Source organism: Lutjanus erythropterus, chromosome 4, assembly GCF_056507025.1.
Source record: "Lutjanus erythropterus isolate fLutEry1 chromosome 4, fLutEry1.hap2, whole genome shotgun sequence".
Lineage (NCBI taxonomy): Eukaryota > Metazoa > Chordata > Actinopteri > Lutjaniformes > Lutjanidae > Lutjanus > Lutjanus erythropterus.
Window position 1 is genome coordinate 10,218,189 of NC_139320.1, and position 20,377 is coordinate 10,238,565.

General features: G+C 39.9%; 1 protein-coding gene across 1 annotated transcript in view; it reads right to left on the reverse strand.

The window, feature by feature from the left end:
- Positions 1-20,377, reverse strand: part of dock10 (dedicator of cytokinesis 10) — a 97,223-nt gene that overhangs the window by 4,462 nt on the left and 72,384 nt on the right. The window contains exons 26-50 of the mRNA XM_084716933.1: positions 19,562-19,675; positions 19,273-19,344; positions 18,966-19,112; positions 18,590-18,673; positions 17,939-18,035; positions 17,758-17,790; positions 15,948-16,126; positions 15,151-15,267; positions 13,795-13,912; positions 13,561-13,682; positions 12,528-12,642; positions 11,455-11,521; positions 11,003-11,050; positions 7,676-7,786; positions 7,021-7,133; positions 6,827-6,942; positions 5,712-5,849; positions 5,437-5,619; positions 5,231-5,341; positions 4,384-4,599; positions 4,216-4,273; positions 2,585-2,686; positions 1,870-1,976; positions 1,579-1,701; positions 854-967 (exon numbers count right to left, since the gene is read on the reverse strand). Of these exons, the coding sequence (XP_084573059.1) occupies positions 854-967; positions 1,579-1,701; positions 1,870-1,976; positions 2,585-2,686; positions 4,216-4,273; positions 4,384-4,599; positions 5,231-5,341; positions 5,437-5,619; positions 5,712-5,849; positions 6,827-6,942; positions 7,021-7,133; positions 7,676-7,786; positions 11,003-11,050; positions 11,455-11,521; positions 12,528-12,642; positions 13,561-13,682; positions 13,795-13,912; positions 15,151-15,267; positions 15,948-16,126; positions 17,758-17,790; positions 17,939-18,035; positions 18,590-18,673; positions 18,966-19,112; positions 19,273-19,344; positions 19,562-19,675 (2,805 nt within the window). The remainder of the gene's footprint in view (positions 1-853; positions 968-1,578; positions 1,702-1,869; positions 1,977-2,584; positions 2,687-4,215; positions 4,274-4,383; positions 4,600-5,230; positions 5,342-5,436; positions 5,620-5,711; positions 5,850-6,826; positions 6,943-7,020; positions 7,134-7,675; positions 7,787-11,002; positions 11,051-11,454; positions 11,522-12,527; positions 12,643-13,560; positions 13,683-13,794; positions 13,913-15,150; positions 15,268-15,947; positions 16,127-17,757; positions 17,791-17,938; positions 18,036-18,589; positions 18,674-18,965; positions 19,113-19,272; positions 19,345-19,561; positions 19,676-20,377) is intronic.

Sequence of the window (20,377 nt, forward strand, 5' to 3'; positions counted from 1 at the left end):
GTGGTAGAAGGAGAAGAGAGGTAAAAGTGGTTAGCGCTGAGGAAAATGGAAAATCAAAGACATACAAAACTTACCGCAATCTTGATATAGAAAATATTTTTTATAAAGGAAGAAAAGAGCAGACAGAGAAATTAAGGACACTGATCCGGTAATAAAAAAAAATGGTTTCCCTATCTTTCTATCTCCATGCCTCACTGACAAGATGCATCTTTGTCCTCCTCTTTTTTCCAATTCTCATTATCAGCTTTTTAAACTCTTTCATCACCTCAGAACTCTAAAATCTTTACATAGAAATATTATCCCTTCATTAACAAACACAAAAGTGTGTCAAGCATCCAGGTTCTTAAAATCTGAGCTCAAACTGCATGTTTCTCCACAGATAGTCAGAGAATTAAATATAAATCAGGGCACAATGCATCTGTTGTATCAAACATTCTTTCTTTCTTTCTAAAGAGTTATTTCACCCAAATTACAAAAAACTATTTTCCTCACATACTTGGCCATGACTTTTGCCACTGGGTTGTGGAGTGGGACATATTTGCCAAGTCTTGGTTTTTCCAGGGCTCACAACAGGAAACTAGTATTCTTTTAGTAGCACCTACATGTTTACAGTTTTGTCTTAATACTTGCAGGGACAAATATATATTTATTTGTATGGTAAAGTGCAATGCAAACAGGGACACTGGGTACCAAATTCTGCCTGTGAGCAGTGAAGTTTTAGTTGCTCCTGTAGCTTAAGAAGCCATAGATGTATTTTTCAATGTGTCTGTACAGATGTGCCTGTTTAAGTGTGTGTGTGTGTGTGTGTGTGTGTGTGTGTGTGTGCTGTCTGCAGTGATGGACTGTCACTCACCTGTCCATAGAAAGCTACACGGTAGTAGCGACCAAAGAGCCGCTTCTCTGAGTTCACCACTTCAGTCACCTTGAGATAGGAGCGATGGATGTCATAGTACAGCTCTGACAGCCTCTGTGGGCACAAACACATAAGGTCAAGCCTCGCTCAATATGCCCACACACACACACACACACACACACACACACACACACACACACACACACACACACACACACACCCTTATGGGATCGATTTACAGTATAAAAGAAATTACAAACGTCTGTTCCAGTCTAGCTGGATAAGCACAGTTTACAGCAGCACTCATCTTTGCTGAGGGAGCTATGCGTATCTCCTTTAAAGGTGGACCCTCTGCCTTTGACGTTTCCCAAACCTCTGTCCAGTCAACAACTCCACTTGCACATGAGCAAATGCACCGTGCTACTGTGCATGTGAGTGTGAGTATGTGTACGCAGAGTTTACATGTCCTGTGAACCTGTCTAGCTAGGTTCATCTTACTATCTAAATAATACACAGGAAAATACTGCACCATTGACTTTAGACCAGGTTTTTGTTGATCGATGGAGCAATTCTTGGGTGCACAGATGACCCCAGGTACATTTACTACTTACACAGTGTGGGTGCTGAGTGAGAAGACGACAACCACTTTGGTAAAGAGCACAGTTGCACCATGTTGTATGTCGGTTATAAGATAAGTCCCAAAGAGTAAAAGGGTTAAGAGTTACCTTAAAATCCCGCCTCTTTTCAAAGACTGCAATGACAGGTTTGTTGATGTCAGCAATGAGCTCATGTCTCTCTGATTTCCACAGATAGTCCACACACAGCTCCAACTGCTCCACCAGGGTGTCCTACACAGTTCAACAAGACCAGGAAACACATTAGAGAGAAAAAGGAAACACAGGTCCTGCGAGACTACCAGTCCACCCACATAATGTTATGGTGCTTAGAAAATGCTACTTTATTGAGCAAAACTTGTTATTTGAAGTTCAAGGTTTTGTTCAGGATTAAACACTGACCTCTGTGTAAGATGTGTCTTGTGTACCAGTGTCTTCCTTCATGGCACCCTCCTCCTTCACATTCGGACTGATGCACATAAACGCTGCCCAGCCCATTGAAAACGACGCTGGGGTTTCAGACAAGTGGAAGTAATGTCAGGGCAAGTATTTCAATAAATACACACTTCCCAAAAAAGGGCCCACATTACTGCTAGTGTAATGTTTAGCATTTACATATACAGTTGCATTAAATGCATCCAACACATAGATCATTCTTGTATTACAATACAAGTTTACATTGTTTTTACAGTCAAGCATTCCATTTTTGCGCACTCAGACAAAAATTATAAACATCAAAATGTGAGCAGGCTTCATATCAAACCCCAGTGACACTGAACATCTCATCCAGTGAGACTTGAGTGAACAGGGAGGATCAAACAGTGACAGTAAAAAGGGATAATCTCATATCATTAAGGCAAGAACAGCGGTCCTCAAAACATTTAACTGCACGCTGTAGAAAAACTTACAAATCAGTGGAGCGGTTAAGATTTGACAAACGGATGTCCCTTCAATCAGAACTATGTCCGCCAGTAGATGTCAACACCTTCCACCCATCTGCAACTGCTTTAACCACATCAGTGCACTCACACTCCCTCCCAGAGCTCCTTGTCTCTCCAACACTACATCCTGAACTCCCAACCCCACCACCCAGCAGGCCCCAGGCGCACACACTCACTGTCTTGATCTCGGGAGGTAGTTAGTAAGGAGCTACAGTTAAAGACAGGACTTTCTTCAGGGGACACACTGGACATCCTGGCCTTGTCAGCTCTCCAGTAGCCTGTTTGGTAGGAGCGGAGGAGGAGGAGGAGGTTTACAAAGTTCACGTCCACTTGCTTTTGCCTTTTATGCTCAAGGACAAGGCTCACGAATCAGCAGAGCTGCTGGCATGCAGTATTCGTTTGATCAGGCAGTATGCTAGCTACAGGCTCTGTGCGTAAAGTGCATGCAAAATGACACATACAGTAAAAGATCAACACATGCTATTGGCTGAACGGGGAAGCATGCACACAAGAACAAACAGGTTTGCAGATAGAAAAGCATGAAGCAGAGCAGTCTCTGTTTCTAACAGAAGTTGTAAATGGGGATGGTATTTGGATGCAAAGACAGATCTATACTGTCCAGCTTCATTCCCTATGATGTTCTGATTAATTTTCACCAAACAAAGTCACACTCGACACTCCAGTAAACTCATTTTCAGGCAAACAAAAAATCAACCCCTGTGATGATATGAAGGACTGAGAGTTGCAATGAATGTGTTAGCAGAGAAAAAAGAGATTTTCTGATTGACAAAAGATGGCTGTGACCTTGTTAGAAGTTACCATGTCTGCAAAGATGCACACACTACAACAGCAATATCATAGCCCTGCATATGCACAGATATGTATGAACAGTACAAACAAAAAGGTTGTGAAAACTCAAAATTTCGAGGCAAATTACTTCAATAGATTTTTCAGTTTGAGCCCAAATCAATCCCTTAAATTTTGAAAACAAATTACCAACTTTCTGTTTCTTGATTTTTTAGATTTTTGTATTGTGGTTTTAGCAGTTAAAGCTTGCGTGTGTGTGTGTGTGTGTGTGTGTGTGTGTGTGTGTGTGTGTGTGTGTGTGTGTGTATACAACCTATAATATATGTCTTACAATAAAAATGTACAGTGACTGTACCAATAGTCTTTACACAGAAACAAATAGTTAACAACAAAAAACAAGAAAAACAAAAAAAGAATGATGCTGAATAAAATAAAAATTTAAGTGAAAATTAAAAAGCTGAAAAAACAAAAAAAGGTGGATGTCTATAACTCTTGTCAGTGAACTAATTGGTTTATCTATAGAGAGTCTGCCTCTTTTCTGATCCTGTAATCAATGTGAGAGTAAGTGGAAAACTAGTAGCAGAGATGGGGGTGTTCACATCTGTTCATATTTCAGTTTCCTACTTCAAAAATTGTTGAGTGAACTTATTGAAGTGAACATGAATAATGATTAATAATTACTAATATTTTAAGTGCAACCATTTAATTTCTAAGCACCCAAATACTGACATATTAGGTTCACAGGTCACTGTGAACAACTTCTGAAATAAATATTTGGGGGGTTTGAAAACTCAAAGATTCAAGTTTATGTAAACAAGAAAAGGGAATTATCCCAACAAAAGATTATGGGTTTAGTTTATTTCAAAACTCAAAAATCTAGTGAAGGCAGTTGCCCTGAAATTATGGGTTTTCTCAGAATTTTTTAAGATTGCGCATATGCATAAACACACAAACCATGCAGCACAAAGTAGAGTCAAAACAGCAGCATATGTGCACTGACCTCTCCTCTTCAGTGATTCAGCAATCAGGGCTGAGATGTGGATGTAGCACATGGCAGCCTGAGGGAAAGTCAAACACATTAACATTACATTTACATACACTCTTTCCCAAAAATCCATTTGTGAAGTTTCTGAAGGAAGAGCATCCTCAAAAGTAGAACATTTCTAACCTCTGAGAGGTCGCCGTTGCGGACGTGGACTTTGGCCATGCTCTCCAGCCAGGTGCGTCGCAGCTCGGGGGTGCTGGCGTAGGAGTTGGCCAGACTGTACTGAAGATCCACCAGCATCTCTGGATCCTTCTCGTGCTCCTTCATCTGCGCCGTGGCCATCAGAACCGTCCTGATCCGTTTGGTCAGGTCCTTCACCTCAGCAGGGAATGGAGTGTTCTGCACAAAATGTGTTATGAACACTCATTGTTTTAAAACGTATAAAAGAACAATAAGAAAATGTGTAAAATATTCTAAAAAAGACATGTAAAATCTTGCACATGCCCTGTAAGATAACGAGATACATATGTAGACATTTTAAAATGAGGAATGAGATAATAAAAACCATAAAATCATAATTTACATTGCATAAAACACTACCCAGGTGAGGAATGAGCAGGTCGTTTTTTGAGTAGTGCAATGGATGTTGGAATCAAGATTATTATGGTGAAATAAAACTAAACTGAAAACTAAAACTGGGTTTAAAAAAACATTTCAGTTGACTGAAATAAAAATAAAAACTAGACTTAAAAAAAATAACTGAAACTATTTTGTGTACCTACAAAACTAACTAAAATAAGATAAAAATATACAGAAAATTTCTACTACTCCAGTCAAATAATTTGCTTATTATAATAAAAACACTTAAACTAATAGTGAAACTAATAAAAACTAAACTGAAACAAGCAAACCCACTCCACAAGATTTAAAAATTAAATAAAAACACTAGAATAACTCTGGTTGGAAAGAAAGAAAACTCAAAGCTGTTATTAATAACAAAGCTATAATGTAACATTAAAACCTGCTGTACCTTGAGTGGTGCATCTCCATTGGCAAAGTTATTGATGATAGCCAGGGACTGCTGAAACCTCGAGCCTCCAATGCCGGCATCTGCTATCAACTGGCTCACTGCTTTGATAACCTGAAGTAGACAGAGGAGTATGTGGTGAGGACACACAATTCACCAAACACACTATACTAAAATTATATATTTGTACTACATTTGGTCTCACCGACCTGCAGATGAGAGCGGACTATAGACTTGCCCTTGGTAAACTCAAAGTTTTTCCTCATAAAGAAATACAGCAGGGCAGCTGCCTCCGTCTGGGTGGAGCTGGAACGATGGTTACAGCACTTGAGGATCTCGTAGCACAGACAGCCACACAGGTCTGCCTTACCCTGGAAGAACGCACTGGGGAACTACACAAAGACATGAGGATAAAACCACACGTAAGAAAAATGACGAGAATCTTCGCTAAGATGTTATATGTTTTCATGAAGTTTTGCTGGACCTTTTGTACAAAGAGCCTGAGTGCAGCAAAGACGTGCCGCAGGGTGGTGGTTGACTGGTTGATCTGAAAGAAGAGCAAGTAGGTGTCCAGCACCTTCTTCATCATTGCATTTTGTCCTTCATCCTGCAACAGCTGCTTCTGTGTGGATGGATGTAAGAAAAAAAGGGCAAAAAACACATTTTAATATCAAAGTCTCTTCAGACAACATCGTTTGTCTAATCTGGGTTTGTACAGTTTTTTAAGAGTAAAATTCATTCTTCATAGCCACAAGAATTAGTGTATATTTTCACTTTGATTTATTGTTGAATTATTTTACTTGGAACTACTTTACCAGCTGTTCACATTAATATTGATTGTATGTTTTGATCACGATTATTGATCACAAATAAGGGATCAACAGTGGATTTATCTAGCAGTGAATTTTTTAAAAAAGACAACAAGACTGTTACATTCAAATATTAAAATATCTTTGGTTTACATGATGATTGTATAGATAAAAAGAAATAAATAATAAATAAAATTAAGCCTTTTCCAGACTTTCAAGATATTGTATGACACATGTATAATTGAAAGGTTCAGATTTGAAAACAAAATGCTTCTAGTCACCAGGTGGCAGTAGAGTATCACTGGCTTGATTTAAGATTGAGCAGGAAATGTGCGCATGATTTACACTGCAGTTCAATCTGGAGGATACACAACTATGAAAATTTAGTTTGGAAGAAAAGTCTGGATTTGTTTTTATCATGAAGCAGAAGCAAAATGATGATTTGAAGACTTTTTTATGGTTACAAAAGCCTAAATCTTACTTTACTTTTAATTTTTAAAGGGGGAGTGAGAGAATATGAAAAAGGTGGTGTGATATAAAACGCCTAAAATGAAGGTGCAAAAGCTGTACAACTAAACTTAAACTGATTTGTTTACATTAACATGTAATTGTCAACTTGAAAAAACAGAGCTTAGACATACATACTAACATTAATGAAACATAACATATTCAAACATATTCAGAAGCTTCACATATCAGAAGTATAAAATATAAATTATAAGTTAAAACAGATTCCCCTTAAGTGTGTGATGTGAAATACAGTTTCAGGTTGTAAATTATGAGCACAGACCTTGTGATGGTGAACAAAGAGCTCCAGTACATCCAGCACAGTGAGGGACACTTCAGTGGACAAGTTTGCCTCGATATCTGTAGGACTCAAGGTGTCTCCATCCTGGATATTCCCATCTGGAAACACAATCACGAATATGAATAAGTCGAATCCAACTTTATACTCATCTAAGTCAAAATTTATGTGTGCATTACCCGTCTCCATCATCTGCAGCAGCTTGGGGTTGGTGAGAGCATTCTTGCCCCTGATGATGGGCATGGTTTGGGAGCGAGCATGTCGGTGACCTTCCCCTCCAGATGATGCCATCCTGGAGGCGACAGCAGGGATCAGCAGCTAGTATCAATCAGAGTACTCACACATTTTATTTAATACGTTGTTTTTATTACACTGCAGCAAATGTACTACTCAACTACTAGTGCCACGTCTTGGCAAACCATCTTAAGAGATCTTGCTCATTTTAGTAGGCAGGTAAATAAAAATGGCACCCATGTCCCAAGGACATGCTGTTATCAGGAGTCTATTAACACATACAGAGACAGAGGCTGGCAAACCACACCAAACACTGCAGGTATGAGGAAGGACATGCTGAGAACACAGTCACAGTTTATAACATGGAAACACACAGTGGTCACAACAAACATGAATATACACTGGACATGGATGTATTTATATAATTATCTAAATCTAGTTGTTGTAGGTTATATATGTATTAAAATCATCTGAAAATATTTACATTTTGAGCCAATCACCAGACATCATTAGCATTAAGAACAATTTCAGTAACCAAAGACTCAGTGTCTTTAACTCTGTCATCATGGCTGAGGTGTTTTCCTGGTGGAGGGTGGTTACCATTGTGGGAAGAGGCTGGAGGGTTGAGAGGACTGGGAGGGGTGGTTAGAGGCCTTCAGGGTGCCATTGGCATGGGTGGACTGGGCCAGCTTTACTGCCGCCGCTAGCTTCCTGTTCATGAGCCAATCACAGCAAAGCTAATATTAGTTAGTTTAGTCAAAACCATTGTTGGTTAGTGTTCATCATTATCATCATTTGTCAGTTATATTAACTATATGTGGCAACATAATGTGACCTTTTTATTAGATATTTAGAGCAACTAGGTCACACTGTATTCCTGTAAGACTGTAAGCAAGCTGTAAATGAAATGCTAAAAGCATACAGGAGCTCCAATCTGACCTTGGTGTGATGGGAGCGACTAGTGCCAGAAAGGAAGATCAAACAGCTCATATAGAGAGGGAGGTCAGCCAGATGGAAAGGTTAGTGGCATAGCAGAGTCGATGGTTTTAGTTTGCCATTAGTAGAATATTGTGTAAATCAACTCTTAGTAGAGTGTTAGTGGACAGTAGAAGCTTTAGGTTAGCATTAATGTAAAAAAAAACAGTGGACAGCAAAGATTAAGATGTACAGATGTGATGAAATCAGCTTAGTAACTGGATTTGAACAAACAGATGTTCAACATATCATATTCATATAATGCTTAAATGATGTTTGATCGGGAAAACAACTACCAATATACACAAAGCAATTGGTGCCAAAAGAAAAAGGACACAACTGCTGTGTGAAACAATCAACACAACTGCCTCAGAGCCCGTTAAGGAAACTCAATCAAGCCCAGCAGCAGGTAGAGTCCAGCCAGTCAGGAGGCAGGGTGTGGAGAGACAGAGGGCTGCAAGGTCACCATGCAACATTAATGAGGAAAATGTGTTAAAGGTTGTAAACAAAACTAACAGATAGTATTAACATAAATTCTCTGAATCTATGTCAATACACAAAGGGTTATGAGATGCAACAGAACATCAATAATGTGCAGCCACACTGACGATCCATTAACAGCAGCAGCAGCCATGCATAGAGGGGGAGGGCATGAGACATGCACTGTGGAGGAGAGACTACAACAGCAAGGTCAAACATGAAGAAAACATTACAATTATTTGTTTGTGTCATGTAGTGTATACTGTGCATGAGTGTGTCTGTATCTAGCTAAAGTCTAAAATACGACTTATGTAAAGGAGGAGAGGCTCCCTGCACCAACACACAAACTACACATACTGAGAACTATGGCACTCCATCTGCTGTTGAAATACTGCTAAAAATACACTCTTCAAGTAACAGACAAACAAACAGACCAATGTGTATTGACTCCAGGTCTTCATCAGACCCTTATGTCTGCGCTCAAAGAATAAATATATAGTATTATCTCAAAAGAGGATCTGGTAAACTATTTTCTCTATCAGCCTTATGGACAATCCATGAGAACTGGAAGCAATCAAGAACACGTTTTTCTGCCAAATTTGAACAGTTTTGGTTATTTTAGATGATAGATTTCTGTTTTCTTTTTTTGTCTGTTCTCCTCTCAGCAGTTTGAAATGAGTGAGGCTCAGATAAAAAAAATGGTGATGCCCATGTACAATTCAGGATTTAGCAACATTTGATGACAAAACGTGGGGTTGTTTGCTTATGTTGCAAGGCTACTGCCAAAGAAATTAACTGATCAAACTACATCCACACATTCATGATGAAGCAGATTAGCATTTTTGATAATCAACTCTTAATAAATAATACCTATGCTGTCTTTTCAACAATAATTTTTATTGCTGCTTTAATCATGAAAAATTTTTGGGGCTGTCCCAAATTTCCATTTGTGGGGGTTTAGTGATAATTGCCTACAAATATTCAATGACTTCCTTCAGTTATAATAAGCTATAATACATTCTTCAAACTTATTTATGTATATACTTATGTATATAATTATTTTTATTGACCCGTCCTAAGCCCCACCCCTTTTGGAATCATGGTCAATGTTTCCCTTTCCTGTTTCCTGGAGGCATTTTTACTTCCTTAGTACAACAAAGTCATGACCCACCCTTTGACTGATTGGCTAGTACTCGTTGCCTTCATTGGTTTGGGTCTTCTGGGTAGTTAGCGTGAGCCAATCAGAGACCACTGGGTTCCACTGGGTACCAAGCTTATTCTGTTATCGGAGCACAGAGCTAAAAGGGGGTGCAAGTCTAATGATGAGGATGGAGGGGAGACATCACCCTCAGCCTGTATGGAAGGCTGAGTTTGATATAGCACAAGAAATGGAATATGCACAAATGCGCAGTCTTTGGCCTCTCTTCTGGTGCAGCTGACAAAACGTTTCCTTCCTCTCTTCAATATAAAAAAACACATTCAAATACTGATTTGGATGTCAATTACCATGGCAATGGTAGAAGGTTTGAAGCGTTGAAGTGTTCAGGTCAGCCCTAAAAGTTTTCAGGGGCTTTAAAGACTGAATTGTTGTCTGACAGACTAGCTGCCTTCCTAGCTTCCTAGCTTGCTGTCTGGCTACACACTGCTAGTGTAATTCATCGCTCCTGAGCTTCAATGGGTGCCCACACTGACTCAGCCAGGCATCAAAGAGCTAACAGAGAGAGACGCTGAGACAGACACAGGCGTAAGACTGTGAATCCCCCATGGCCTGGTATTACAGACGAATGTTAAGTAGCTAGCAGCCCCAGACAGGCTCATCTACGTCTGAGAGCGTTAGCGAGGCTTCCAGCTATCTTTATTCTGCTAATGCCTGCACACACAGTAAAGCAGTGTGTTCTCCCAGCCTTTTGTTGGCTTACATCTCAGCATCTTATTGCTGAAAGGAAAAAGAGGGCTAATTTAATTAGCTGGGAGGAACCAGAAGATGGAGGAGTCGAGCGGTGCCAATGGCTCAGCTCCAGTGAGAGCACGCACACACACGATAACAACCCCCATCCTGTTCTTGCCAACTACTACAGTACAATATCCAGCAGTGCTTTTCTCTCAACAGCGAGATCCAGGAGTTTCACCTCCCCCTCTCTTCCTTTTCTTCCCTCCTTTACCTTGTCCCCTCTTGAAGCTCATCCCTGAGTGTGCACACGCATACAGAACACATATTAGTATTTCTGCCTGACTGTGCCTCATTCATTTATTTGTGTGTGTTTGCAAATATGTGGCTGCATTTGCACATGTGTGCATTCATGTGTGTGCATGATTATATGAATTATGTATCAGCGGGTGGTGGAGGGGGTGTTACAACCTTTGGCTGCAGCATGTATGTTGAGTTAATAAGCTGTTTCCATATCTGCAGCATTACAATAAATGCATTTAAATGAGACCTGGTCTGCCTCTTTGTCAGAGGAACACACTCACCTGGCTATGTGGCGTTTTCCGAGGAACCTGAAGTGCTGCAGACACAGCCTGAAGAAACGGGAAATGCAAACATATCTTGGGTGATGGGTGAAGAATTGCTTGTTTATATGCATTTTGTAAGTTGACAGCACAGGATAAATGAAGTGCATGTGATCAAACTGACTTGCAACATTACAGTCTCGATGCTGACACAAACAGGAAACACAGATAGAGTTAATTAACTGTGCTGTTCAGTGGATAGGGATCTCTCACTGGAATTACGGTCTGTTTTCCTTCTCTCTGTCTTGCTGTGTCATTACTTTCATCTGTTCCCCTCTGGCTGCATTCACCCCCCCTTTTCTTCTCTTCTCATTCTCTTGTCCTCATCCATGTCTGTCTCAATGTTTTTTCAATCTGCGCAAAGAATCACTAGCTGTGGTAACACTGTGCAGTGAGGAAAGAAGAGCACTTACTCCAGGATGTTAAAGAAGTCTGAGATCTCCTGGTGAATGGCCCGGTGCCAGTAGGACACCAGTACATCTGGAAACAGGTAACAAAAGACATGTCACACATGCAGAAGATTTTTAGAAGGGGGAACCAAGTGCCAATGAAAATATGGTATTGGAGTCATTGAAACAGACCTGGTTCACAAAGTTACGAGTAACTATCACAGAGGTTTTTCAGCATACAGCCATGAATGGGCACAAAAAAATTTGGTTGATTGGTCCAGTAGTATTCAAGATTAGCTGTGAACAAGCTGCAGGTCCAGTGATCACACATGTACACACTCACTCTCTCACACATGCACGCAGATTTTTAGGGGGAGATAGCAGGTGAACAGTATATGCCACAAAGACGTGGTGTACACCACAAGAAAGCTGGGAACCTCAGAATAATATAAAAAACAGCACAAAAATTCCCAGCTTTACAGTCACATCCATTTTAAGTAATACCTGTACAGTCTAGAGACTGAATAGGTGAAAATAACACATTCATATTGTAAAAAAACAGCATGGTTTTTGCCCAAAACTAAATAGGATTAACATAAGGTGGGCACGTCTGTAAAGGGGAGACTTCTTCAACACCCATAAAATCCATTTTCATTCAGATATCTAGAGGTGAAAGATTGCGCGACCCCTTTGAAAGCTGCTGTGCTAGTTTCTGCCTCGCCAAAATTTAGCATAACTTTGAAGTGTTATTTAGCCTCTTTCCTAACAAACTAGCATGACACGGTTGGTACCAATGAATTCTTTAGTTCTTATATCTTCATTCTAGCTTCAACTGAACTACAGCTTCTGAAAGAGAGTAATGTTGGCCTGGGGACATGGACAACTCTGTGTGAGTTGAAGAGCTTAGAATAATTCAATAACAGCAGACAAAACTACTATTGTCTAAATCTTCTGGACTTTTGTTGATCTAGTATGTGACTAACCCACAGATTTAATATAATAACCCATAAACAGCATGTACAAACACAAGTTGACAAGATTCTGGACTGGACTGTGTGAATCTTCAGTTTGCATGTTTGTAAAATGTCATTTCTTACCCTCAGAGATGGTTTTCATGATGTGCAAAAAGCACATGAGGAGACTGCGGGTCTCTGCCTGGTCCAGCTTGTCACAACGAGAACCATAGCCAATGAGAGACTGTGGCCGAGCAAACTGAGGAGAAGCATTCAGTCAAAAAGATATACTGTCAGTATCAGGGCTTTGTGTGTGAATTTGTGGGTTTCAATAACCTGGAGAGAAACTTATAATGGATATAATGGGGATTTTACAAGCTGATGTAGTATTTTCAGATTAAATTTTACTACTTTTATGTCAGCAAATAATACATCAGTAAAGGTTTCAGCAGGTCTCTGCCAAACTTTGATTCCAGGAAATGTGGAGAAGGTCTGGAAACATCTCTTATACCTTCATGTTGGGAAGAAAAGTGTACTTTATGAATGAAATATGAGCAACATAACGATTTTTTAAAACATTAAAAGCCTTCTCTTTGGTACCACAAAGGCTGGTATTGGTGGGAGCTGCTGAAGGGACTGATGGCAGCAGTATTTGTTTTTACCACTGCCAAAGAGGTTATGTTTTGAGTGCTTTTTGTTTGTCTGTCTGTCAGCAGGATTACAGAAATACTAATGGTGCAATTTTCATGAAACTTGGCGGAAAGGTGTAGTCTGGGCCAAGCAAGAACCCATTACATTTTGGATCAGATCAGAATCACAGGGCAGATACATGACTTATTTTTGCCAGTGTTACCACTGGTAGGTAAGCCTTGTTTTTAGCCTAGCAGTTGTTGATGACTTGTGGCACCTACCCATCAGTTAAGAAAAGTGAGGAGTCAGCAATCGGTGTAAAATAAAGCAATCAAGAAAACGGGCTTTTCAGATTTTTCAAAAAATTGTAATAGCCACAACGCCAAGAAGAAGAATGTACGCTGGTGGGTCCAGTAGATCTGAGTATCAACAAACTCAAACAGATTGGCTTGGATGTCTATGAGAGCCAGAAATAAAGACCATATGGGAGGTGTCAAAACAGAAAATATGTCTGTTTCTCTGCTTTCTGAACTCTTCCCTTTCTCACCTTCTCACATCCATCCATCTTCTCACTGTTCCTGTCACTGTTGCTTGGGTTTGAGTCCACACTGATCAGAGAACCACGAGAGTCGGCCTGGTTACCCGTGGCAACTGCCAGGGATGAGAAGGCTGGTGGAGGATGGGGGATGGGTGTCAGCATCAATGTCCTCATTCACACATTTTTATATAGACCACTAGAAATAGACGGATGTCTACGGACAAGAACATCACACACTGCTACCTGTGATGGAGTTGAGCACTTCTTTGGAGAAGGAGGCATCTACAGAGTTACCATGGCGAGTAACAGGAATTACTCCTCCAGCCACTCCTCCTCCCACACTGAGGTCATCTCGGGAGCCCTGGTAGGGGTGCAGACAAGAGAGAGGACTTAAAAGGAGAATACTTTTGTTTCACTTCAGTCATAATATTTTACAATCCAGGAAAGTATTTATGAATTGTGGAAACATGTTATTAAGAAGCTGCAAAGATTGCCAAGATTTCAGACAGAACTTTACAACAGCACTCATGATGGCAAAAAAGTGAAATATCCAGTTATTAGTATTCCTGCCTTTTCTTCCTTATTTTTCAATGAAAGTAAACATTCACCATTCCATTGTAAGTGACCAGTTTATTGTTGTATTTCCAACTCAACTTGCAGTTTGTGTACAGTATTTATGAGTGTGTTTTGTTTACAGTGGCTTGAAATGCAAATTTCAAGATGGACCCACATTGTATCCTGGGAACAAAATCTTCATTTCTGCCATTCTTCTTAATTAAGCAGCAGTCAGTAGTACACACTTCTCCTGCAATCTTTAAACAGTTGAGAGTGACAGACGACCTTAATGATGTTGAGATGTTCAACAATCCTTAAATTCTTTAAGGTCTCCAACAAAAAAGCAGTGTTGTTTTGTTACTGTCATGTTTCTGTCCTTTCCAGAAAATCATTCCTATCATCCACAGGTGGCAAATATCCAGTTCCAACCAGAGGGAAACGATCATATTAAGCCTTTACATGGTTATTAAGTGATAATAATTTACATTAAGCAGATTATCAAAAATAAATAACATCCCTCTCAACCCGACTGACAGTTTCCTCCAATCAGGGTGGATCTGACCAGACTCTTCCAACTGAGGTGGCTACATAAGGGATTTCTATTCAGATTGGGCCACTATTCTTCTTATTATTGGAATATTAGAGTCCATGTAAATGCAGCTAGTGTGGAAATCAAATAGAAGAGGACAGACAGAGACAGAAAGACATCATTAAGACAAAATACAGCATCCTGCAAACCTACAACATCACGGCAAACCTAGTTGTATAACAACTAAGGATAAGGAAGTAATATAGAGAAGAGATTGATGTACAGGACATGGTCTGATTGAGGAATGAGAGGATTTATGTTGTTAAACTGACAGGGTTAAAACTTGTGTTCCTTGCCCTAAAGTACACTGGTGTGAGGTTGATATAATAGAATCCCCAAGCCCCAAGTGTTTTTACTTCAAACACTGCAGGGACATGTGTGACATTGCACACAGTCAATACATACAGCACACAGAGAGTCAATCAATAATTTTTTTCTCTCATCTCGACTCTTACTTGGTCACTAGAAGTGAAGTAGATGGGGAAAAGGTCCCTGAGGAAGAATCGAGGCATGTTGTCCAGGATCAGGCCGTACAGCGGCAAGTACAGAGATGCAATTCTTGCCTGCTTCTCCTGCAAAGACACAAAGACACAAAGACAGCCAGTTAAAGGGACACCACATTTTAAAGAAATGCAAAATAATATCACTGCCTATAGAATGGCAGTGATATTATTTTGCAACACCCCAACAAATCAACATGCTCTTTGATTTTTAATGAGCCAGTAATGATACATTTGATATATTTGCAAAGCCACTTTAAGTCCCCTTCTAATAAAAACAAAGCTGAATTTACAGTGTGTCCCTGGACAGTTCATTACTATTTAATTAATGTTGTATTTATGATTTGTTGGTCTATAATCTGTACGATCCATATACTTTTCAATGCAGTTACATAATATCCAATATATCCTGCCAAGAAAATCTTTCACAAAACTTGATTTTCACAGTGTTGCCTTGTATTTGGCCTCTGCAGACATTTGGTTTTGACTACAGCCCTGCTGCTGTGTTGTGGTTGGCAGTATTTGGTGGTGTTTAACAGAGGGCAGATTACTGACTCGCTCAGATCTGGACGTTTCCCAGCATTCATTAGGACGTCGTCTCTGCTGCTCGCAGCTGTTAGGAACAATCACATGTCAGTGTGTATGTGTGTATGTGTTTGTATGAGTCACATAACAGGAATCTCTGCAGTGAGCTCGTGACTCATTGTTCATGGCTTTTAGTTTCCTCCCGTATAAACATGTGTGCCGGCTACCTTGGTGGCATAGCGTGCGTCCAGAGAGTGTTTGGCCATCAGAGTCTTCAGGGTGGCCAAAGCGAGGTGTCTCAGGTCCTGCTCATCCTGGAGTGCCAGCCCCAGTTCCCGTAGCAACAGGCCGGTCAGGAAGTGCTTTCTGCAGAACTCTCCAGTCAGGTTGTACTCAGGCACCGACACTGAGCAGAGACAGCATAAAAGATTCACATTTTAAACAGGAATGACATTTGAGTTATATATGATGTATGTTTATTTATATTTAACATATTTTGTTTAAGCTAATCAGATATGAAGGTACAGATGTTGAGCTTGTGTATTTATGTGGAATGAATGTGTGTTGTTGTATGTCTTGTTTGGTTTTGTTGTTAAGATTGTGCGCCTTTGTTTTGTTGATGTGAAATGTGTATATTGTATATACTGAGAAATCTAAATAAATTGTATAAATGGAAATGGAAATGAACTGATGTGCATGTGATTTAAATAACACACATGCCAATATTTGTTTTCCATCAGGGAGTTAATTAATCCATTTCTAAATACAAAATCTGGTTACAACGAGCAAATAATGTGACAAGCCAATTTTCCATGAATTTCATTATCATCATAACACTGTAACACACACACACATGCACACACACACACACACACACACACACACACACACACACACACACACACACACACACACACACACACACAATACACAAAATAAATATAATGATTTTTATTAATGCCACAATAAATATTTTATTGTTGACCTTTTTTTCATGGTATTATCATACTTTGAGTTTTTGTTACATCCTTAACTCATATAAAATAATCCCTGTTGATCATCACTTTTGACCCACTAGAAGTGTCTGGTGATGGCTGTATCTGCAGAGACCCTGCTCTCTGTATGTATATTCTTATTTTCTCATTATTTTGCTATGTTCAGGACATTTATGGGCATCACAGTTTGATGCGATGTGTGACTGGCAGCTACAACCCTCAGTCTGTGGTGTGGTGAAGTCGGTTAATGGAGTTGATAATTCACTGTGCCCAGATGTCACCAAAATGTTTGAGAGTATGATTATAGTTCACAGCTGAGGTATCTGATAAAAATAAACACATTAAATGCAGAAGTATTATTTCAGGAGTGTGTTCACTCACATGATGGATGTCTAATGAAGTAGAAAAAAGAAGGTATCAGATGAAGTACTCTGTTAATATCAGTATCATTTTAAGGGCTCTGGTATTGGTACTGGCATTGTAATTTTTTTAAAAGATACCCAGGCCCAGTGTGTAACTCTTTCCTCTGCTCTCTTTCTGTGACAGCTGCAGAGGGAGCTACGCACATACACATACACACACACACACACACACACACACACACACACACACACACACACAGGCAGAGCTGACTGAGGACAAAGCAACAGTATTGTGCAGATTTATTTGTGCTGTAGAATGTAAACACTGTGACACAACCAGAAAATATTATATAATATATTGAATATATCATTTTATACCTCTGATTCACTGCTTTGTTCTCGCTAACACTGCTCCCTCACTTCATTCACTCTCCAGCTCTCTTGACCGACAGTGCTCTTTCGGTCAGGCCCAACTTTGAATGGTGCAGCAATCAGCACATTCTACCTGTAACCTGCCACTAACTTTAACTTCTAACTTGGGACATGTCTTTTGACCCAGTTGTAACACAATCCACAGTTAACCGAGTCTGAAATGTCTAGCTTAAAGCATACCCAAACACACATAAATGCACACACTGTCACACATACGACATAACAAAGGAATGAGTGAACATATTTACCATGAGTACTCTGTGGCTCTGGGGATGCATGGTCTGACATGGACAAACAGTCAGAGAGAATGACAGACCGAGAAAGAGAGGAAGACAGAGTGTTAATAGACAAATGAGAGTGTGAGAGCTACTCGATGTATGATAGTTACAACATTAACACTGAGCCCCAGGGTTCGATTCATGATCTCACCTGTGATGCGAGCGGAGGGTAAAGGCAGACTGAGAGCGATGTAGTGTTCATGGTTACACACCTCTCTCAAGAATTCAAATTTCAGCTCACACAACACCTATAAGACACAAAAAAAGATGTCACTGCATTTTATGTGTGTGTTGCACATTAAAGGGATAGTTTGGATCATTTGAAGTGGGGTTGTCTGACGTGTATAAGGTAGCCAGTGTATTACCTACAGTTGACGTCAGTGATGGACCTTTTTTAAGGTGACTAAAATACATTTTACTGCTGACCCTGTTCACAGCAGTAAATTGCTTTACTTCCTACACTGGAACTTCAGCAGCTTCCCCAAACTAGGGGCCTGTTGACTGTTGACGTCAGTGATGGACCTTTTTTAAGGTGACTAAAATACATTTTACTGCTGACCCTGTTCACAGCAGTAAATTGCTTTACTTCCTACACTGGAACTTCAGCAGCTTCCCCAAACTAGGGGCCTGTTGACTGCCATCTACGGTAGATAATAAACCATCATTGGATAAATACCTCATATAACCCCATTTCAATTTATCTGAACTATCTGTTTTATCCCCAAATAAAGTAAAATGAAGTGTGTATCAGTTAATGAATCATTACTGTTTGTCTCAATTGCACTTGAGTTTTCTTTTTTACCTTGCTGTCAGTAGCAGTGATCATGTTTATATAGTTGCTGATCAGCTTGAATGTGAAGCCTCTGTCCATGAGAGTGAAGCAGCGCTGCAAAGAGACAGACAGAGACCGGACATCAGGCCAAACATCAGCTAATAAGACAGTGAGAGACAGATCATTTAACACAGATCATGGAGGAATCAATACTCAACAGTTGTAAATGGAAACATTTTTCATTTGCAGACTGTTTATGCAGTTTGTATCGATCCCTCCCACAGTAATATATAGTAAGCTTAATAGCACAGCGTGCTCCCTTCACATGTGCTACAACTTTAATAGCTCCCACAGCATCAATAACCTGTCTTTCTTGTTAAAACTCAAATCCACATTTTTCTCCCACCTTGACAAAAGCTGCTACAGCTAAGTTGGCACTGCGTGTCTCCTCTGCCAGGTCTTTGTTTTTCCAGAAGATGTGTTCAGACACTGTCTCCACCAGGGTCTCCACACGGCTCTGGTAGGATGAGGGGAAACGCTGGGGCCTTGGAAGCTGCAGCATAAAATGGGAGTCAACGTAAAATAATCATGCACCATGTCCCAGGTCGGATTATACAAATGGGAAGGAGCTATACTGAGCCAAGGACAACAACTGGTTAAAAAAAAAAAGTGATGTGTTCAGGAATGGGAGAGAGTCAAGTGTACAACCTTACCTTCAGCTTGTCAGAGTCGACCAAATGTTGGGCCATGGACTTGACAATCAGTTCAAAGAAGAACCATGAAAACTGAAACCAAGAGAGGTCAATATAAGGTCAAACTTGTTCCAGTATTTATCTGTCTAATCAGCTCCAGGAGGCACACATGACTCTGCGTTTGGCATTAATTTACTTTTCTCTAGGATATTAGAGGCATAACATCAGTACCAATAATTGCTTATTTAAAAATTTAATTTTCCAATTTAGAATAGATAACTGAATAGAAGGTATGAGGATAGAGATGAACCTTGAGGACATTCTTGACTGCTGCCTGCTCGTTGCTCTTCAGGTCAAAGGTCATCCCCTTAGCAAGCTCCTCATGAACAGTCCTGAATCCGTGGGCCTCTGACTTGAAGACATACTACAGACACAGAGAAGGGAACAGCAGTCAGAGATACAAGTTCAAGGTGCATATATAGTACGGCTGCAGGAACATTCTTTGTATTGCATTGCATTACAGTGCATTGATTTTCAAAATGAGTTTTTCTATTTTATTGGAAAGTAAAGAGGTAATAGGACATGAGGAAGCTAGGAAAGCAAAAATTCAAGAAGAAAAAGAGACTGGTAGGAAGCATGATGGATATTGTTTTTGTAATGATGAGATTAAGTTCTTAGCATTTCTGGCCATGGTTATTAACTGTGGTGCCGAGGTGGAAAGAAAATCTGAAAGAATGGACGTAGTTATGGATGCGTCAGGAAAGCTTTTGGATGCTGAGGGAATTACTGGAGAGGAGGTGCAGGGCCTGTTGAGAGAGGCTTTCAGGCTGCCTCAGCTCTGGCATGGATTTAGAAAGGGTAGTTTAATAGAGAGTGAAATGAGGGGTGGGGAAGTTTTTTTTCTTTTTCTTTTTGAAATTATAGATTAGGCAGTTTTTTTAATCCAGTAGTAGGCAGTAATGCAACATATTGGATGCATAAGAAGAAGAAAAAGGAGAAGAAGGAGGTAAGGAAAAAGCGAAAAGTAAAAAGAAAGAAGAAATGAATGTAGAGAAAGATAGGGAAGATGCCAGGTTTGTTGCAGTTCATGGTCCTAACTTGCACTTCAAATGAGAGAATTTGCTTT